This window comes from Heteronotia binoei, chromosome 21, assembly GCF_032191835.1.
Source record: "Heteronotia binoei isolate CCM8104 ecotype False Entrance Well chromosome 21, APGP_CSIRO_Hbin_v1, whole genome shotgun sequence".
Lineage (NCBI taxonomy): Eukaryota > Metazoa > Chordata > Lepidosauria > Squamata > Gekkonidae > Heteronotia > Heteronotia binoei.
In genome coordinates, this window is record NC_083243.1 from 73,113,686 (window position 1) to 73,133,143 (window position 19,458).

Here is a 19,458-nt window from a genome sequence, read left to right on the forward strand (position 1 = left end):
AAAGGTACGAAGCCAACAGCAAAGGGGGAAAAAGATCCAGAGGCAGACAGTAATAGATATGTGATATTTGTCATCTCTTTCATTTCCATCTTTTGAAACTACCGGAAACCACTCATTGGGAGTTTTCCATCTGGATTCTATCACCTGTTCTAGCTCTGCCTACACTGCCCTAAGAAGTCATGATTCACAGACTGGGTGGACCTGCAGTGGGAACTTTAGTAATCAGTCTTGTATATGCATTGTTGACACCATAAGCAACCCTACAACAAGGATGGCATGGTTCTCTCTCTTGAAACTCATCCAGTTTTCCTTTCCGTAGAATACCAAGTGATACAGTGATAAAGGGTGTAGGAAAGCACCTTGAGAGAGTCCCATAATTTTCATTATTTGAAGAGCTGGTGGAAAGTTCCTTGCAAAATGGGGGGTGGAAGGGATCAAAACAGCTTTTTATCAGATTAGAAAATGAACCAGATGTCTTAAATATAAGCATGTTAGGTGGAATTAATGGATAAAGCATGTCTTAGCTATGCCATTCAAATATTTTTTAATAATGTTTAAGTGATCCATAATAGCTGCTGAACTTGAATAAGAATAGAGCATAGTTAACAAACATTTTTTAAAAGGGGCTGTAAGTAAGCAGGAACTATGACATTTGTGATTTGTGTAAAATATGCATTTGAGAAAATTCTGAATACATATATAGTTTATCAGTTTAATCCTGACTAGTGTTTTTGCTGGTGCAAATACTTCTACATGTGAAGCATACATTCCCCTCTCCTGTGAGATCCTGAAGCCCCCCCCCCCTAGTCCCAGGGCACTGGGTCCCCAGCAACAGGATTTCAGGGGTAATGTTGGGATTCCATGGGATAGAGGAGCCAGGAAAATGCCACCTCATGCATAAAAACCCTTGTGCCAGTGAAAATAGTAGTCCGGATCCAAGCTCATGACTGTGCACATTTTATAATTTCAAATGCAAGATGTCTCAAATTGCTGCCTTCTTCTTTTTTAGCATTTGATGTGCTGTATTTGGCTACTTATGGGAGAAAGAAATTTCAGGAGAAATTAGGATATGGTAATTAGTTTATCCGTGTGTGCTCTATATGGAGATTCTCTGTCTGGCTTCTTTTGCAATAAGAGCTGACTGATGCTGTCTTGGCTTTCTGTTGAATAAAGGGACAATCGCTAAGGTCCAAATCAGCTGCAACAACATGCTTGTGGCCACCACAAAAACACTGCTGCCATTTTAAAATCACTTTTTTTAAAATGCCATTGGGGGTCCAATCCTGATAGGGCCTGCAGCATGGTGCTCTTCCCCTCCCCCTCCCCACCAACTTTTTAAGGTGCTGAAACAGTCACAGCAGGGTTGTGGCTATTTCAGCACTTGAAAAGTTACATGATGTGGGGAGACAAGAGGGCCTCAATCACCCGTGCTGCAGGCCTGATCAGGAATAGGACCCTTGTGCCGTTTTTAAAATGACATTTAAATGGTAGTAGCCACAAGGATGCCATTATGTCAAGTTTGGCCTTGGGGCAGTTTCAGCCAGCCTAGCTTAGCTTCATTACATTACATGGGAAGTCTGTCTGCATCAGACCTCCAAAGTGGGACAACGTTGGCGCTGTTAGCACAGTGAAAAAAAATTCCCCCTGGAACATTTAGCCTTTGGCTTCAGTCCCTCATCCCGTGTAATCTTTTCTTCAGAGCCATAGTTGCCTCATCTTCCTACAACATATCTGTTCTTCCCTCTGTTTCCAGCCATGGCTGAAAGAGCTCCAGTCTCTTCCTTAAAGTTGTTCAAATTCATCAGTCAAAATATACTGCACAGATTATGAAGATACACTTCAAATGAACATTGTGGTCCCTTAAGTTTCTTTGATGCAGAACTGGACATTTTAAACAGAGCAGATACTCATCTTGGTCCTAAAAATCATTTCATTCTGAACTTGTCACATGATTATTCATTGTATTCTGTCCTATCCCATACTATAGTTAACTCAAGTCTAGACTACTGTCAATCAATTTATTGCATTAGCACATACTGCCATAGCATCAAACCAAATTCAACAATAAAACAGAGGTACAAGGGAAAAAAACAGAATACCTCATGCCTTAATACAATAAGATACATTAAAACCCAATTTTAAAAACCAGATATAAAATTTAAAACATCAGAGAAAAAGGGAAAAAAACTACCCAAAATGAACAATTAACGAGGTACAGTCTTCGTTTTCTTTTCCATAATACCAGTCATAAATCTTGCAACTTGGAGGGTAATGTGTCTATCTCTGTCAGACAGCAAGAAGACTAGCTTCTCCTGATTTGACATACCAAAAAGAGAAGACAAAATACGATCCAGAAACCTATTCCGTTCAATGATAAAATCAGGACAGTAAAACAGGGAATGGCTAGACTACTGTAGTGCACTCCACATTAGTCTGCCCTTAAAGACAACTTGGGCTACTGCTGGGTGCTGAACAGAATTTGTGTATTACTTCCACTCTTCAAAGAATCATTACCAATCAGGCTCAACTCAGGGTTCTAGCTATTACTTTCACTACTGACTTTGGATCCATGTACCTACAAGACCACCTCTTCTGCTGTGTCCCACTGCTGATTGTATGACTTAACTTCAAAACCAACCTCTTTCAAATGAGTTTTAAATTAATGTGTTTGTGCGTGCTTTTACTTGCTTTTTCAGTCTTGTAAACAAGTCTGGGACTGCCTCTTGCAGCTACTCCTTTGCAATCAGGGTAGCTCAAAGCATTAAACTTAAAGCTGGAAGTGAATTTTATCCAGTCTATGGACTGAATTAAGTAATTTGGATTAGACCAAGGAAGGAAATAAATTGCAATTCAAACACAGGATTTATTTGTCCAGTGTGGAACAGAGCTATAGTTATGATACATAGTCAAGTCCTTTAATCGCCTTATATTAGTTGAATATACTTTGCGGCGAAAGGCTGGGTATTGCCTCATGAATGAGAATGTTTACTTGATGTATTCCTGACAAAGAGCCTGTCAGGTATCTTGAAAAGTGATTGCATCCAGGATATGGATTTCACTTTGGAGTGACAGACTATTTCTGGACTTGTTTACCCAGCTTGTTTAGATCTCTGTTGGAATGTAAAGGGTTCCCCCCTCCCTTTTCTTCACAAAGCACCCTTGACATAATTGCACGCTTCCTCCTTTATTATACTTCCCTTCCGAGATCTGGCTCCAGCCAGTCTACTTGGAACAATTACCTTCCACTCTAACCTGGACAGGTCTGCTGCTCTTTTAAACTATGTAAACATAGGAGGAGAGTTCCTTTCATATGCAGTATTATGCATACATTCAAGCCTTCAGTATTTTAGATCCTCATATGAAGAAGACTTTAAGTATTATTTATTTTGCTTTTAGGCTTAATAATGAGATGCTTATTCTGTGGAGACTTGTACATCTCGTTGTCTAACATTCCAGCTTAACCACAACAAAACAAGTGAAACCAAAAGGAGGCACAGGAAAACCTGTGTTTGTAGGGGCTTTCAGACCCAAAGGAACTTGAATGCTACATTTAAAAGAAATCATGTACTCTAAAAGTTTTTATTTGCTTGGCATTATTCTTCTTCCAAAACATTTTTTTCTAAGTCATTCTGAACCAGGCCTTGAATTCAGCAGGAGCTCACAGGAGCACAGCTCCTGAACCTTTCTGACGGCCCCCTTCCTCCTCCCCACCTACCTACCTTGTCCTTTGAATAGTAGATGCAGCTGCATAACAATCCCTGGATTAGAAGAGCGGGCAGCCAGCCAGCCACCAGGAGCTTTGCCACACCTCCAGCAGCCCTCATTAACCCCTGGAGAAGCCCACACCACCCTTTTTACACTTCTTATGTGATTTTGGGAGGCAGGTGACTTGCTGGCCTTTTGACTGTGGGGGGGGGGCAGCCAAGGAGAGCCCCAGGTGAGTGAGGCCTGCTTGGGCTGGCTGGATCTCTAGCCAGCCCAAGCAGGTGTCGCTCGCCTGGGGTACTCCTTTCTTGCATCGGGGTTGCTTTTGGCTAGTGGAGTGGCAGCATATGCTAATGAGCTCCACCACCTATTTTTCTACAAAATAACCCCTGTTCTGAACTATGGCAAAGAGAGGAGCTGGGAAGAAGAGAGTGGTTAGGAATTGGGGTGGTGGGGGAGGTTAACTGGAGGGAGGGGCAAGATGACTGCTGAATTTGCAGTTGAAAGCCACATCCTAGTCCTTCTTTGATTGTGGATCCAAGATGCTTCCCACACATTTCTAGACAAATGAAGGACGATCGTGCAGACACATATTTGGATCCTTGGGCGGGGGAATCATCTGGAGAGAGGACAGTCTAAAGTGAGGAAGGAGCAGATGTTGTGTTAAGCATACACATCCCATGCTGGTTCTCTGCTACAAATTTCTGCCACTTCTGTATTTTTTTAAAAAGGCGCTTGAGTGCCATTGTTTGCATTTAGCCTCTGTGAACTAAAATTTTTGCTTGAGATTATGGTGGTTCCTTAAAAACTATTGAATTCATTCTAACATGTACTTTTTATAAACTGGAGCATAACATGCTAGTTTTAGCAGTTGTAACGTATTTTCTAAAACTAGTTGTATATGCATAAATTCAGGCTATCTGCTGTACTTTACTCTGAAATCACCTTTCCCCTCCCCAGGTGGTTTTGGAATGTACGCTGAAGAAGGACCTTATTTACAATAAGGTTACACCAACTTTTCACCACTGGAAGATTGATGACAAAAAATTTGGCCTCACATTTCAGAGTCCTGCTGATGCAAGAGCATTTGATAGAGGCATTCGGAGGGCTGTAGAGGATATCTCTCAAGGTATGGATGTTGGTTGCTGAATCTTTTTTTAAAAAAGTTATCAGCTATAATAGGGTTAATAAAGCTATCTAGGACTTTTTAAAGGGTGATCCATTTTCTGTTCTTGTTGCCTGGGTTCTTGCTCCTCCCCCTCTAGTTTTTGATACTGTTTTCCTTGCTCCAAAATTGTAAGGCATGTCCAACTTTAAACCATGAGTGAAAGAAAGAGACATCTGTAGTTATGCCAGCACCATGCTATCATGCTCAACGGTATCAGCAGCATTAATTAAGGGTATGAAAAATGTTTCAGTCTGAAAATATGGATCATGCCCATTTTGTGTAACATAACTATATGTTGTATCAGATACTCCATAAATGTTCAGTATTGCAATAACCAGACAGAGGTTACACCAGAGGTCTGATGGAAAGTATCAGAGTTCTGATGGAGAATATTCAGATGAAAGACTCTAGATTTATCTATATTTGTCTTTTTAAAATTGGGTCAACATAAGCAGCTAAAATGAAAAATCCATATTATAGCACAGTATGAATATAGTATTAGAATATCATTAAAAAGACACTATCAAATTACAATGAAGATGGTAGTATTATACTAATAGGACATTGTTAGGGTTTGTTCATCATCTATAAGTACTTACAGTTAAGATCCTGTTAAGCACAACTGTGGAACATTAATTATTATTATTAGGATACTGTAATCAGTCCTGAAACTCCTGACAGTTACTAGATTTTATTTTTGCCTCATTCTCATCTCAGGTTGTCTGACATCACATGATGAAATCGAAGTGCCTGCAGATGGTTTTCCAGTAAGTGCTTTAGACTTCCATTGCATTAATTACATTGAAAGACATGATAGGAATTCTGAATATTTGCATTTTTGAGCTGCAAACCTTTTGGAATCTAATAAGTGGGTAGGTTTGCTTTGTGATACAAGTTTGTATGAGATGACTTCTGTGTACTTGCTTGATTCTCAGAGCTATTAACTTGTCTATTTTAAGGGTGAAATTTTTGCTGTTTTTCCTAGCTGTACTAATGAACTTTAGCATGAATGTCATGGGGATTGAGTGATAAAAGGAAACTTGTCTTCAGTTCATTCCCAGAATTCATTGTAGTAGATTTCTAGTATCTCTCTCACACACAAATACTATGAATATGAGCTGAATGCAGAGTTTCATTTCATCCTGGAACTTGTTTTTCAACATCAAGGCTGAGTCCCAGCACATGTGAGGTATAAGCAGTAACTTAAGTATCTCTAGACAGATACCTCTATAAATGTAACGGGTTAAGGGAGGGGCTTCTGTAGACAAGGTGCTGAATCCATTCTGTTAATGGTGATGCCTTCTTCCAATGCAAAAAGGTATTCCCCTTGTGTTGATGGAGGGCACCTTTGAATCCAGCACAGTAATGTACAAACAACAGATGTGCTTATAGAATGATGTTTGGAAAACAGAATGCTCCAGTGCTAGGTTTATCTACTTATTTACTTACTTCATTTATACTGCTTTTCTCTCCAGTGGGGACCCAATGCAGTTTATATTTTTCTCCACTCCTCCATTTTGTCCTCACAACAACCCTGTGAGGCAGGCTAGGCTGAGTAAGTGTGATTGGCCCATGGTCACCCAGCAAGCTTCAATGGCAGAGTGGAGATTCGAACCTGGGTCTTCCAAATCGTATTTTGACACTCTAATTTCTGTACCACATTGTAGGTCTAACTAACATAACTATAAATGGGTACTTTCTAGTCCTTGAGGGAACAATTCAGTTGGGACTTAACTCCAGAACCTGCTTTCAAAGCCAGACCCTTGAAATTTGGGAAAGACTTGAGAGGTATAGTGCCCTTGAGCATGTACAGATTCCTTCACCATTGCCAAATGAAATTAGAAGAAGGACCACGAGATCCAGAAAGATAAACTGCTTGTGGGTAAAAGGGTGTCAGCATGTGATATGTGAATTGTGATTGACTCTGCGTAATGGCAGCTGACATATTTTAGATGAAGGACAGGCCTCTGTCAAGCATTTATCAAAGATGCAGTGGTATGTATCAGTATGGCGATTAGTTGAATAAGACTCTAGAGAGGATAAAAATGTCATGGGCTAGGGTTCTCATATTTCCTGGGACACTGTTGTGCCTCAGTTGTGCTCGTCAGCCTTTTTTTTCACAACTCAAATTTTATTATAGACTCATTACAATTACTACCTGTTCCAACAGGTAGGTGTACCATAATAACAAATCAAAAACAACACAACTTAAAGATATCTCATGTGTTACCATTCCACACCACTATATATATATATATATATATATATATATATATATATATATATATATATATATTCTATTTTTTTATAGCAGAGGAATAATTAGCTTAACAATGCTAATTTCCCTAACAGATTTTTAAAATTTAGTACCACAAGCATTCAATATAACTTCTTATTTTCCTTCTTCTATATCTTGATTATTCCTTCTACTTAAAAAAAAAATCCATAAAGAATAAATTCTAACTATATATCTCAGTCCCTGGAGAAACTCTTTCTTCTTCACCTGGACTGAATTAAACAAGGAGGGATATTACCCACGTGCTCTCACCAGCTGTCCCCACCCAGCCCTTAATTCTAAAAGAAAAATCAATAAATATAAATTATAAGTTTCTTCAGCTTTTCCCTTTTCTTGTTGCTTCAATTTCTTTTAAATAGAGTCCATATTTTCTTCCAGATTGACATGAACTTCCTCAGTACAAGCACGGGTTGTCCTTGAAGGGACGAGAGGAGAGCATTCCTTTCTCTTATTAACTCTTGATGTAGGAGAGGAGGGAGTTAACTTGGATAGTAATATCTCACCCGAGGCTGCGTCATATGCTGTAAATGAAGTGGAGCCTTTTTGGACACATAGTTTGCCTGATTGTAACCATTTATATTTAATTTTTAAGTCCCACAATTTGGCAGTTGTGTCCTTAAAGTCTCTTCTGATTCTTAAAAATTCAGGAGGGAGATCCGGAAAGACCTGAATATTTAACCCCTGGTAGTCCAAGCCTCCTCTCTCCCTAGACTCTGCAAAGACTCTTTGCCTCATTCGATAATCCTTAAACTGCACCACAATATCTCTGGTATAAGACAAATTGTCTTCACATACCTTGCCAATAAGATATGCTTTTTGAATGAGTGGAAGAACTTCGACCTCCAGGTGGGTTACTTCAGCAAGCCAATTTGCCATGAATATATCTAAGTCCATTTCAGCTTCCACATCAGATTTAAAACCTCTAAATTTTAGGCACAGCTCCCGACTACGAAAGTCCACTGTTAAAACCCATTCCCTCGTCCATGCATCTGATGTTGTCTCTTGAGCTTTTTTTAACGCTTCTTGTGCTGTCTGGGTTGCTTGTTTACAAGAATTCTCTAATTCATCCAGACGCTGACACATTGGTTGAAGCATAGAAGTTACGTCCTCTCATATTTCTTGTCTTAACTTAGACATTGCCTGAGACAATAAATTCACCGTGAGAGGACTTTCTGCAGCTGGTTCCTCATATCTCTCCAACCTTGCGTGGGAGGTGGAAGGCAGTTCCAAGAAATTAGTTAAAGGCTGAAAGCTTTTTTTCTACTGCTTGATCTTTTTCACCCCTTTCGGAGGCATCTTTCAAAAGTTCAAAAATATAGTTTAAAGGGATAAAAAAAGATATAACTTTGGAGCCAACTGGGAGAGCATTAGGCAAAGGCTCCTGACCAGATATTGGTCAAAGCCACTCCCCCGCTCGTCAGCCTTCTCCTGGTGGTACCTACAGCTAGGATAGACTGTTTGGCAGCTGACAAAGATTTCTTTGTGGTAAGTCCATTCCTTTGGGATGGCTTACCAGAGTGGGTGTGGCAGGTGTCTTCATTTGCCTTTCTCAGGAAAGCATGTTTAAGACAGTTCAAGAGAGCATTTGATAGAGGCTAAACTGTTTTCTCTTTTAACTGTGTGTTAGTTTTAACTTGTTGATGGACACTTATGTTTGTGTCTTTGCAGCTTCTCCCTAGGAGGCGGAGGACATCTTAGGGGTGTTTCCCACCGTCCAAACAGGGAGGCAGGTATCAAAAAATCTTCCTCTTCCTGTGGCTGTGGGAACCACCCCTCTCTCAGTTCCTTTCCTGCCTCGACAGGGAGAGCTTGGGATAGGTTCCTATCCCTCTGTTTGCTTTCTATAACAAAAAGAAAAAAAAATTCCCTCTTTCCTTTTACCTTAGCTGTCCTTTCCCTCAGCTTGAATCCTAATCCCTTCTAACCTCTCTGCTGCTCCAATTTCCTTTCTAATTCTTCCCTCCTCCTCTGTTTCCCTCTACACCGAAGAGGAGCGGCGCGCCGGCGGTCCCGGGCTGTGTTTACAAGCTGTGGCGTGAAGAGCAGCTAGATGGCGCGCAGAGTGAAGGACGCCTTCCTAAAGGACGACTCGGCCCCCAGTGCGCCGCGCGGAGCCGAAAGGCCGCCTTCCGGAGCCGGCATGACCACGGGGCTTGCCTCGGCTGCTGGCAACGTGCCCTGTAGGGGCAGAACGCCGAGGAATGAGCGCAGGCGGTGCTGGTTGTCTTTGGCAGCGGAGATGGCTTTCTCCTCAGAGCGCTGTCCCGGCCCCAACGGCCATTTTGAAAAGCGCAAAAAGGCACAAAAAGACAGCGACCAGCAGCCTGGCAGCTTCCAGAGGCGGGGACTCGTGGATGCCAACCTCCAGGCGGGAGACTTCGATTCCTACGAAGTTCAACCACAGCAGGAAGCTGCACAGACCTGCCAGCCCCCCGGCGGGCTTGGGTAACGTACCCATAATGGGATCTTGTTTATTTGCTGAATTTTTGGATTCAATAAGACAGACTGTGGGTGCTGCAGTTAAAGCAGCCACCCATAAAAGACCAAGGCCCTCTAGCCCCTGCTCCTCCTCCAGGTCACCATTACCCAAGAGACCTAGGGATCAGGGCCACTACCCTAGGGCCACAAAGGGCTATTTAGTCAGTGATTTCCTGGAAGGTGAGAGATCTCAGTATGGGGATCAGTCGGAGGAGTCAGATGAAGGAGAACGGGAGGAGGGCGAATTCCTATCGGATGAGGAGATAGAGGTTACGTCTGTGCCAGAACCCTCCTCACGTTTCTTCAAGGCAGAAGAGTTTCAACCTCTCCTGTCCAAGGTACTGGCTGCCCTGGACCTCCAAGTGTCTCCTGAGGAACAGGAGGCTTCCAATCCCTTGACTAACCCCAAGAATAAACCCAAGGAAAACTCAGAGTTCTTCCCAAGGTACAGATCCTCTGACAGGGCTTTTCTTTTCCCAGAATTCTTCGAGCGCCAGCCAAGATCAGAATGGGCTAAACCAAGTGCCAACAGACAGGTTCCCAACTCCATTAAAAAGTTGTATGAGCTTCCCGCCTTTGCTAATGACATGCTTCAGGTACCCTTTGTGGATGCACCGGTGGCAGCTTTGCAGGCCCATGGATTGCTAGCGGAAGACGGCCAAGGGTCGGTCCGGGACAACTGGGACAGAAAGATTGACCTGGCCTTGAAGAGGAGCCATGAAGCTACGGCCCTTGCCATCAAGGCCGCTGCCACTAACTCTATAGCCTCTAGGGCAGCGATAGTGTGGATAAGGCGTCTAACACAACTTTTACCGGATGCAGATAAAAGGATCCTGGAGGGCACCAGCAGACTCCTGCAGGCGGCCGAATTCTCGGCGGACGCTTCCCTGGATGCTCTTACCTTCTCCGCCAGAGCGATGGCATCCAACACTGTAGCAAGAAGGGGTCTATGGCTTAGGGCCTGGCTGGCTGACATCCATTTAAAGTCGATCATTTCAGGCTACCCTTTTCAAGGAGAGAAGCTGTTTGGGGACACCCTGGAAAAGATCCTAGTGGAGACGCGGGACGAGAAGAAGGCCATGCCCAAGTTTCTGAGACGTCCAGACAGATGAGGGTTTGGTTCTAATTCCTTTCAGGCCTCCACCAGCGTCTCCAAGCCAAAGCAAGAGTTTAGAAAACCATCCTGGGGTCAATCCAAGCAGAATTTCCGTAAAAACTCACCTCAGGCAGAGGGGTATACACGTTCACCCGTATCTCGACGACCTATTGATAAGATCATAGTCGAGGAGGAATGCAGAGCAGGACGTTCAGAGTACGGTCAGCTGTCTCCAACAACACGGCTTCATAATCAATCTTGCCAAGAGTCACCTGCAACCGACTCAGAGACTGGAGCACCTGGGCATGATAATCGACACGAACTTGAGATCCATCTTTCTCCCAGAAGACAAGATTTTAAAGACTGTGACGCTAGTACAACAGGTGATTCAGGGGTCGACGCTTCAGACGCTGGCAAGACTCATGGGCCTTCTGATTTCAAACCTCGAAGCGTTACAGTGGGGTCGTCATCACACCAGGCAATTGCAGATGTTCCTACGTCCCTATCAACTCCAAATCATGGAGAGATGCTCCATATCACTGACGTTGCCCATGGTGGTAAAGGAGAGTCTTATGTGGTGGACCAAGACCGACAACCTGCATCAGGGAAGAATCTTCTTTGCGGAGGGAGAGTTGCAGCTGTTTTTGGATGCCAGCCTCTCGGGTTGGGGGGGGCAACCCTCAACGAGATTCCCACGCAGGGTCAGTGGACGACCAAGGAGTCGAACCTCCCGATCAACCTCTTGGAGCTTCGAGCAATTCGTCTAGCTCTGGTTCACTTCCAGGACCAAGTATCGGGGCAACATGTCCTGGTACGAACGGACAACATAGCAGCAAAAGCCTACCTAAACAATCAAGGGGGGTCCAGGTCCAGCTCCCTCCACAGGGAGGCCGGGAAGCTGTTCGAATGGGCAGAGCATCACCTGAAGTCAATAAGAGCGGAACATATCAAGGGGGCGTGCAATGTCAAGGCGGATTGGCTTAGTCGGGAGAACATCCAGGCGGGAGAGTGGTCTCTCAACAGGTCTCTGTTTCTGAAGATAGTGGATCATTTTGGAACACCAGCGTTGGACCTATTCACATCTCATCAAAACCACCAACTCCCTCGATTCTTCACAAGGTACTACCACAGTCAGGCGGAGGCCACAGACGCACTAACATCTCCGTGGCCGCAAGACCTTCTGTATGCCTTTCCTCCAATTCCGGTCATCCCGAGATTACTCAGAAAGATCAGGATGCTGGGGGCCGAGATCATCCTGGTTGCACCCTGGTGGCCTCGACGTCCCTGGTTCTCATCAATCCAACAGATGTCTGTGGAGGAACCACTTTGTCTACCAACCTGGCCAGACATGCTGTTGCAGGGGCCGGTGTGGCACCCTCATCCAGCATGGCTGAGATTGACGGCGTGGAGGTTGAGAGGAGATCACTGCTAGACCTAGGGTATACTAGCGAGGTGGCTAGTACTATCCTAGCGTCCAGAAAAGAATCCACCACATGGATCTATAACATGTCTTGGAAAGCCTTCCACAGGTGGTGCCGGAGGAAGAGTGTGGATCCATTACGTCCTACAGTCCCCAGGGTTCTTCAATTTCTTCAGGACGGTCTTCAGTCCAGCCTGAAGCCAGCTACCCTCAGACGTCAGGTCGCAGCACTGTCTTCAGTACTTCAACAGGTGGACGGCGTAAATCTGTCGTCACACCCGCACATCCATCGGTTTCTTAGAGGGGCTTCCTTGAGTTCTCCACCACAAACTCATCATTTTCCGACTTGGAGGCTGAACCTGGTGCTTTCAGCTTTAACAGGTCTGCCTTTCGAGCCACTCGTGGCCGTGCCCTTAAAGATGATGCGCATGAAGACGATATTCCTGGTGGCAATAACATCAGCCAGAAGGGTCTCCGAAATCGGAGCCCTGTCGGCTAAGAAGGAGCTATGCGTGTTCCACAAGGACAAAGTTGTTCTCTATCCAGACCCTATCTTCCAGCCTAAGGTATCATCTAGGTTCCACCAAAGTCAAGAAATCAACTTGCCATCCTTTTGCCCAGATCCCAAGCATCCTAAGGAACGCACGTGGCATACCCTGGACATGCACAGGGCGATCAAAATCTACCTGATTAGAACAGAACCTCTGCGTAAGTCAGATTCCATGTTCATCATCGTGACAGCACCCAGAATGTGTCAGAAGATGTCCAAGTCTGCCATTTGTTATGTCATCAAGCAGTGTATAACAGAGGCGTACAAGGCACTACATCTCAAGGTTCCACCAGGGATCACGGCACACTCGACCAGAAGTGCAGCCACTAATGCAGCCTTCAACAAGAACGCCTCTGTCGAGGAGGTGTACAAGGCAGCTACGTGGTCATCAGTCTCCACCTTCATTCGGCACTACAAACTGAATTCATACGCATCAGCAGATGTGGCCTTTGGTAGACAAGTCCTACAGCATGTTCTGCCTGAGTAGCGCGACCCCACCCTAAATAACTTACTGCTCTGGGAGCACCCAAGATGTCCTCCGCCTCCTAGGGAGAACGATCCTTGGCACTTACCGTGAGGGGTCCTTCTCCTAGGAGGACAGGGGGACATCTTGCCCTCCCGTCTATCGCCCTACCTTGGGCAACTTATTTCTCTATCTCGTCTACCAACCTTCAACCGAAGTCTTCTCATACTACTGTCTGTTGCCTGTTGGCTTGTTCTTCGTTTCTGTTTTTTAGGGTTTGCCTTTTCTTGTTGGTTTACCAGGCTTGACGCTGTAGTCACCGACAGACTGTTAGTTTTTTATGTTAGAAGTTTTGTTTCCTAGATGCAATTATCTTCGTACTGCTGCTCGGAGTCACCCGAACTAAGAGAGGGGTGGTTTCCACAGCCACAGGAAGAGGAAGATTTTTTTATTCCTGCCTCCCTGATTGGACGGTGGGAAACACCCCTAAGATGTCCTCCTGTCCTCCTAGGAGAAGGACCCCTCACAGTAAGTGCCAAGGGTCATTTTGCAGTTTTGTTGAATCTGATTAGATAAAGCAGGGTTTAAATATGTTACATAAATAAAATTAAAGCTAATGGCTACATATTGGGTTGGACTGAAAATCAGAGTAAGATTTTCATGTATTAGAGGTATGAAATTCAAAGACGTTTACCTGGAAATGTTGAGAGCAAAAATGCTACTGATTTCAGGACCATGTTGAGATAAGCTTCTGACGTGTATTTTATTTTGGTATGGCTGCCTCCATTGAGCCTCAGTGTGATCAAAAGTCCCAAGAAGCCTGGCAGAAAATAAATGTTTACAGTAATTTATCATTTTAAAAATTAGACTCCACTTGCAGGACTCTTCTGTTGTACCATCAGGAAAGGCATTGCACAGAAGGTCCTTTTTTTTTACTTTCAGTGGTAAAGTAATTGTAAAGTAGAATATACCCGCATGATTCCAGCTAAAGAGGTATGTCACCACAGAATGACTATTTTGTTTCATCATCTTATCCTTACCTGCATCTTCACTAGGGTTGCCAGCCATTGCTGGAAACTTGGAAGAATTTGGGGATCAGAGACAAGATTTTTAGCATTACTCCAATGTGCGGTTTCACTGCTGTCACAAAACTGGTTAAATCGTAGAGTTTGGGGTGAATCATAGAGCATCGGCGCAACACCAAAGAATTACACACCCATTTCTCCCTGCTGGCTTGTTGAATGATGGCAGGGTGTGTGGGGGGGAGCAAACTGAGGTCTTCCACTATAGCTGAAGACTTGCCCCCCTCCCCCAATACTGACTGATCATTTTCTAAAAACCTCCTGTTTTTTATGTAACACCTGAAGCACACCAGAAACCACAGAGGTGCTACTTGTGCTGACTTAATTGTGGAAAGATCTGTAAGACCTGTTTTTGCCACTACAAAGTTTGTGCCATTAAAAACACAAAAGTTTGGTGATTTGTAAAAAGTATGTCAATTCTCTGAGCAAAGGCAATTCTGTCTTTAGGACTTTGTGCAGAAAGCACTTTTAAAGATGTAGCTTAACCAAACTGATCAAGTATTTTTTTTTCTACTAAAAGTAGGAGGATTAATTAGGAGCTTTTAATCTCTTTATCCGATAATAAAGTCAAGGCAGTTTGGCAGCGTTTTCATAACAGTGTTTACAAATTATAGTCTGTGTTTGAAATCCCTGATTCTTTTCTTGCCCATGTTTGATACCAATAATTCATGTCAAAATATAAAACAGTGCAATAACAACAGTATAAGACAGGACATATAAGAAATACAAATTATTAATTGTAAACTTCCTGAAGCAGTACTCTGAAGAGGAGACCTAGAAATATTCTAAATAGCTTACAGAAATTAGCAAACCATTTTAGTACAGCTGTATTACCTTGTTAAAAAGGCCCACCTTAAGAATTCCCTTTTACACATTTTATACATTCTGTGAAATGAAAGAAGTATGGGAGTCTTCCTGACCTCCTCAGATTCTGCAAACTGGAAGACTGCTCCCAAAACACAGAATGTTTGGGTATAGGAAGCTGCTGATCTTAACCATTTGTGGATGGTTTAGATGAGCACAGCTGTCACAGTGAGGCATATTGAGAGAAGGCAGTCCTTTAGACTTAAGGGTCCCTAGGCCATGAAAGGCTTTGTAGCGAATAGTCAGTACCTGGAATTGAAGGATAAGAATGATGCAATTCCCACAAGTGTCTAGTTTTTATTCATAAAATTGAGTCATACCTTTTATTTCATAGTTTTAGGACAGAAGAGATGGGCACTGTTAAGACGGATTTATGCTCTATAACAGTACATTCCAAGGTAGATGGCGCCTCTTTGCTGCTTTGTCATGCCAGAACAGAGTGATACACAGAGGCATAAAAGACTGAAAATTCTCTCAACAATGTACAAATTATGTGGTGACACTGCCGAATTCCAAGATGAGATAAATTGCTTCTTGTTCACTTAAGTCCTGAACCTCATTGATATAATCCCTCTATAGTGTTGATTGATGAGATTTGGGACTGGGTGAGCAATATAGTTCATGATTTTAGCCTCTCTTTTCCTGTGATCTAGCAGTGTGTTGTGGGAGAGAGAATTTGGGATGCCAGGATATGTACCTTTAGGGAATGTTGCCCTCCCTCCCAATTCTACTGTTACTAACCCATTCCAGGATACTGTTTAGTCTTGTCTGGAATGAGCTTCAGTTCATTGCCCCATATCCATCCCATAACCTTCTCAAGGCATTTATTGAGAATTTCCACAGATCTGACCCAACCCACTCAACTGTTAGGGAGAACTAGAGCTTGGTGTCATCTGTTTATAAGCAGTGCCTTTGTCCAAGTATCCTGATGATCCCTTCTGGTAGTTTCATATGCACGTTGGGTTTTTTTAAAAAAAAAACCCATATGGGGGATAAGACAGATCCTTGTGGGACCCCAGAGTATAAATGCCATGGATCTAGGCTGCAGTCATTGGTGAGTGCTACAGATTCCCAGTGGACCATGGGATTTAGTTATCATATGGCAGAGTTATACACAGGAAGTCTCAATCTCAGCTTGACTTCGCGAACGAAGATTTAAGAAGGGTGCAGTAGTCCACGTCTGCTGCAGGCTCGCTGGTGGCTGACAAGACCAATGCGGGACAGGCAGATCCGGCCACAGTGGCTGCAGGGAAAAGTCTGATTTGGGGTTGGTGCTGTAGCAGTGCGATTCTTCCTCAATCTCCTTTTGTCCTCAAGACCAGCTATGCGTGCGTTCTCAAAGGAAGAGACAGCCTGGTGGATGGTGTGCCTCCATGCTTTGCGATCTGACGCGAGGTCAGACCACTGGTGATGGTTGATGTGACAGGTGCCAAGGGATTTCTTCAAGGAGTCCTTGTACCTCTTCTTTGGTGCCCCTCTATTTCGATGGCCGGTGGAAAGTTCGCCATACAGAGCAATCTTGGGAAGGCGGTGGTTTTCCATCCTAGAAATATGCCCTGCCCAGCGCAGCTGCGTCTTCAACAGCAGTGCTTCAATGCTTGTAACCTCCGCCCTCTTGAGGACTTCAGTGTTGGTCACAAAGTCACTCCAGTGGATGTTGAGGATGGTGCGAAGGCAGCGCTGATGAAAGCGCTCAAGGAGTCGCAGGTGATGACGGTATAAAACCCACGATTCGGAGCCGTAGATGAGGGTTGTCATCACAACCGCTTTGTAAACATTGATCTTTGTGCCTTTTTTCAGATGCTTGTTGCTCCACACTCTTTTGTGCAGTCGGCCAAATGCACGATTTGCCTTTGCCAGCCTGTTGTCAATCTCCTTGTCGATCTTGGCATCTGAGGAGATGATGCACCCCAGGTAGCTGAACTGCTGGACTGTCTTCGGTACTGATTCAACCACAGTGATGCAGGAAGGGTGATAATCTTCCTGGGGTGCAGGCTGGTGGAGAACTTCTGTCTTCTTCAGACTAACTTCTAGGCCGAATAGCTTGGCAGCCTCTGCAAAGCAGAACATCATATGCTGCAGAGCTGATACCGAGTGGGAGACGAGTGCAGCATCATCAGCAAACAGTAGCTCTCGAACGAACAGGAAGTATATAATAATATAAAATATGCAACCAAGTTGATACAATAGGCATACAGACTAATTGGACAATACCCCTAAATTGTAATGTCTAGATTTTCAATACACTCCATCTCAGCTGGGGAGAGTTCAAAGAGTTTTATCACATCTCCTTGGAAAGGACGATGCTCACATTCCTGTGACATGAAAAAGAGTTTAGTGGGCTGGTATTTTGCCCCATTTAAACAACAGGTCTGCACAACTGCCAAAGCCTGTTCATATTCTGTTAACTGTCTTCCATAGTTTATGTGGCAAGTGAAATCTCATGAGCCTCTGGTTGGGTGTTTATCAGGTTATGGATATAAGGTGGAACTGATTGCATCCATGTTCATAATCATTCATTCCCTAGAATGAAATTTTGTGATTGCGGGATTTGTGCAGATCTTATTGCTGGGTATAGGGATCTTAGTCTGAATAGGCCCGTGTCAGCCATGTCTTTATGGATAGGCAGCTCTCTGTTTTTGATCTTTCTATATAGGACACTACATCCAAATCTGCCAAATGAATATTGAAGGTATAAGCAAGGACTTGTCTCAGATCTGGCCAATGGCCAATAAAATAGATTTAGCTCTTGTTCAAGAAACTCATCTTGATAATGAAAATCAAGCCCATCACAGAGCAAAAACTGCAGGATACAATGTTAATGGCATCACTATCATGATACGTACTGTCACTATCACTATACCTCTTGCCCAAAGCAACACGGAAAATGTAAAACTGGTATTATTAACCTATGTCCACAATGGCATTTATAAAATCATAGTAAAAGTTGGGGACCATGAAAATCCCTGTGTGACAAACTGCATTTTTAAAAAAGCCCCAAAGTACTGTATAAACAGAGTAAAGGCATGTGAAGGGTTAAATCTGTAGAGCCAGAGAGCCTTGAGTGACAGGCTGCTCTGAACAATCTGATTGGGCAGAATCAGCTGAGCAGACACGTCTTGAGAGACCTAGATGCTGAGGAGAGTCTGTCAGATTTTGTGCCTTGACTGGAGAGAGTCAGAATTCTGTCTTGACTAACCGAGTCTGATTTCAGCCTTAGCTGAGAGCAGTTTGGCACAGACTGGAGAACTGGGGTAAAGTGGCTAAGAGGTTTGGGAAGTAGCAAAGACTCCCATTCAGATTAAGGGAAAGGGAAAGATTTTCTAGGGAGAAAAGAAAATTCCTCACCCAGTTGAACAGGGGAAATAGCACTGGTCTGGTGTGAATAAAGAGCACTGGCCAGGTATGAATAAAAACTGCCTGTAGAGACCTAGAGAGTCAGTCAAAAACTAGTGTTTCAAGGGAAAGCATTTGAGTTATATTTTATGAAAGATAAAAGGGTGTACCATCCTTCTGAGAAATTCTCATTAGCCTGTACGTAAAAACTAGGTCTGTGCAAAGACTGGTTTTACCTCAGAAAATTTCAATCCCTGAATTCACCTGACCTTTCCCCTCTATGACAAATAAAGTTTTGTAATTATCAAAAGAGTGGGACAGCCAGACTTCTTAGCTAAAGAAGACGACATATTACATGGGCAGTTGAGTCACAGTGGGGAAAAGAAAGACAGAGGGAAGTTTTTGCCTCTGAGGGAGGGAAAAGGAAGGGGTCTGTCATGCCCTGTCTGCCCATCAAGTCAAGGTTGATGCTGTACCAGGCAAAGGAAAGACAACTGCCTTGCCTTTTTCACCCACCAAGACCTTTGTAATGCAAAGTCTTCCTATCCAGCATTAAATCCTAGATGGGAGATGGTTTACTCATAAACTGACCTGTAAAAATATCATGCCACAATAGTCTAAAAGCACCATATAAATACTTTATCGGTATAAAAATGTCTGTGCAAATATTTTATTGTGAGTAGATTCTGATCTTTAGTCTGAAGACAGTACTCTGTCACTCCTGTTCAGGTTAAGAGATAAATTTTGCATGAGGATGAAGTCATCCAAGTTTGTAAGAAGTCTGGTTGAATTAAATTCATAGGGGGTAAACCAGCTGCAGGGTTGCAGCCCCTTGTCTCCCCCCCACCCCCGCCTTAAGAAGGTACTCTTTGCTTGTTTTGTTTTAGCTGTTTGCATTCATTAATGTTGTTCTGCCTTAAATGGCTGGAAAATACTCTGTAGATTCTGGACTGCCTCTAAAGGCATTTGGGATGTAGGGCAGAAAGTGTACTACTAATTG

At 43.5% G+C, this 19,458-nt stretch overlaps 1 protein-coding gene across 1 annotated transcript in view; it reads left to right on the plus strand.

Annotated features, from left to right (window-relative positions):
• Positions 1–19,458, plus strand: part of SPRED1 (sprouty related EVH1 domain containing 1) — a 164,127-nt gene that overhangs the window by 120,096 nt on the left and 24,573 nt on the right. The window contains exons 3-4 of the mRNA XM_060261095.1: positions 4,666–4,834; positions 5,591–5,640. Coding sequence (XP_060117078.1) covers positions 4,666–4,834; positions 5,591–5,640 — 219 coding nt within the window. The remainder of the gene's footprint in view (positions 1–4,665; positions 4,835–5,590; positions 5,641–19,458) is intronic.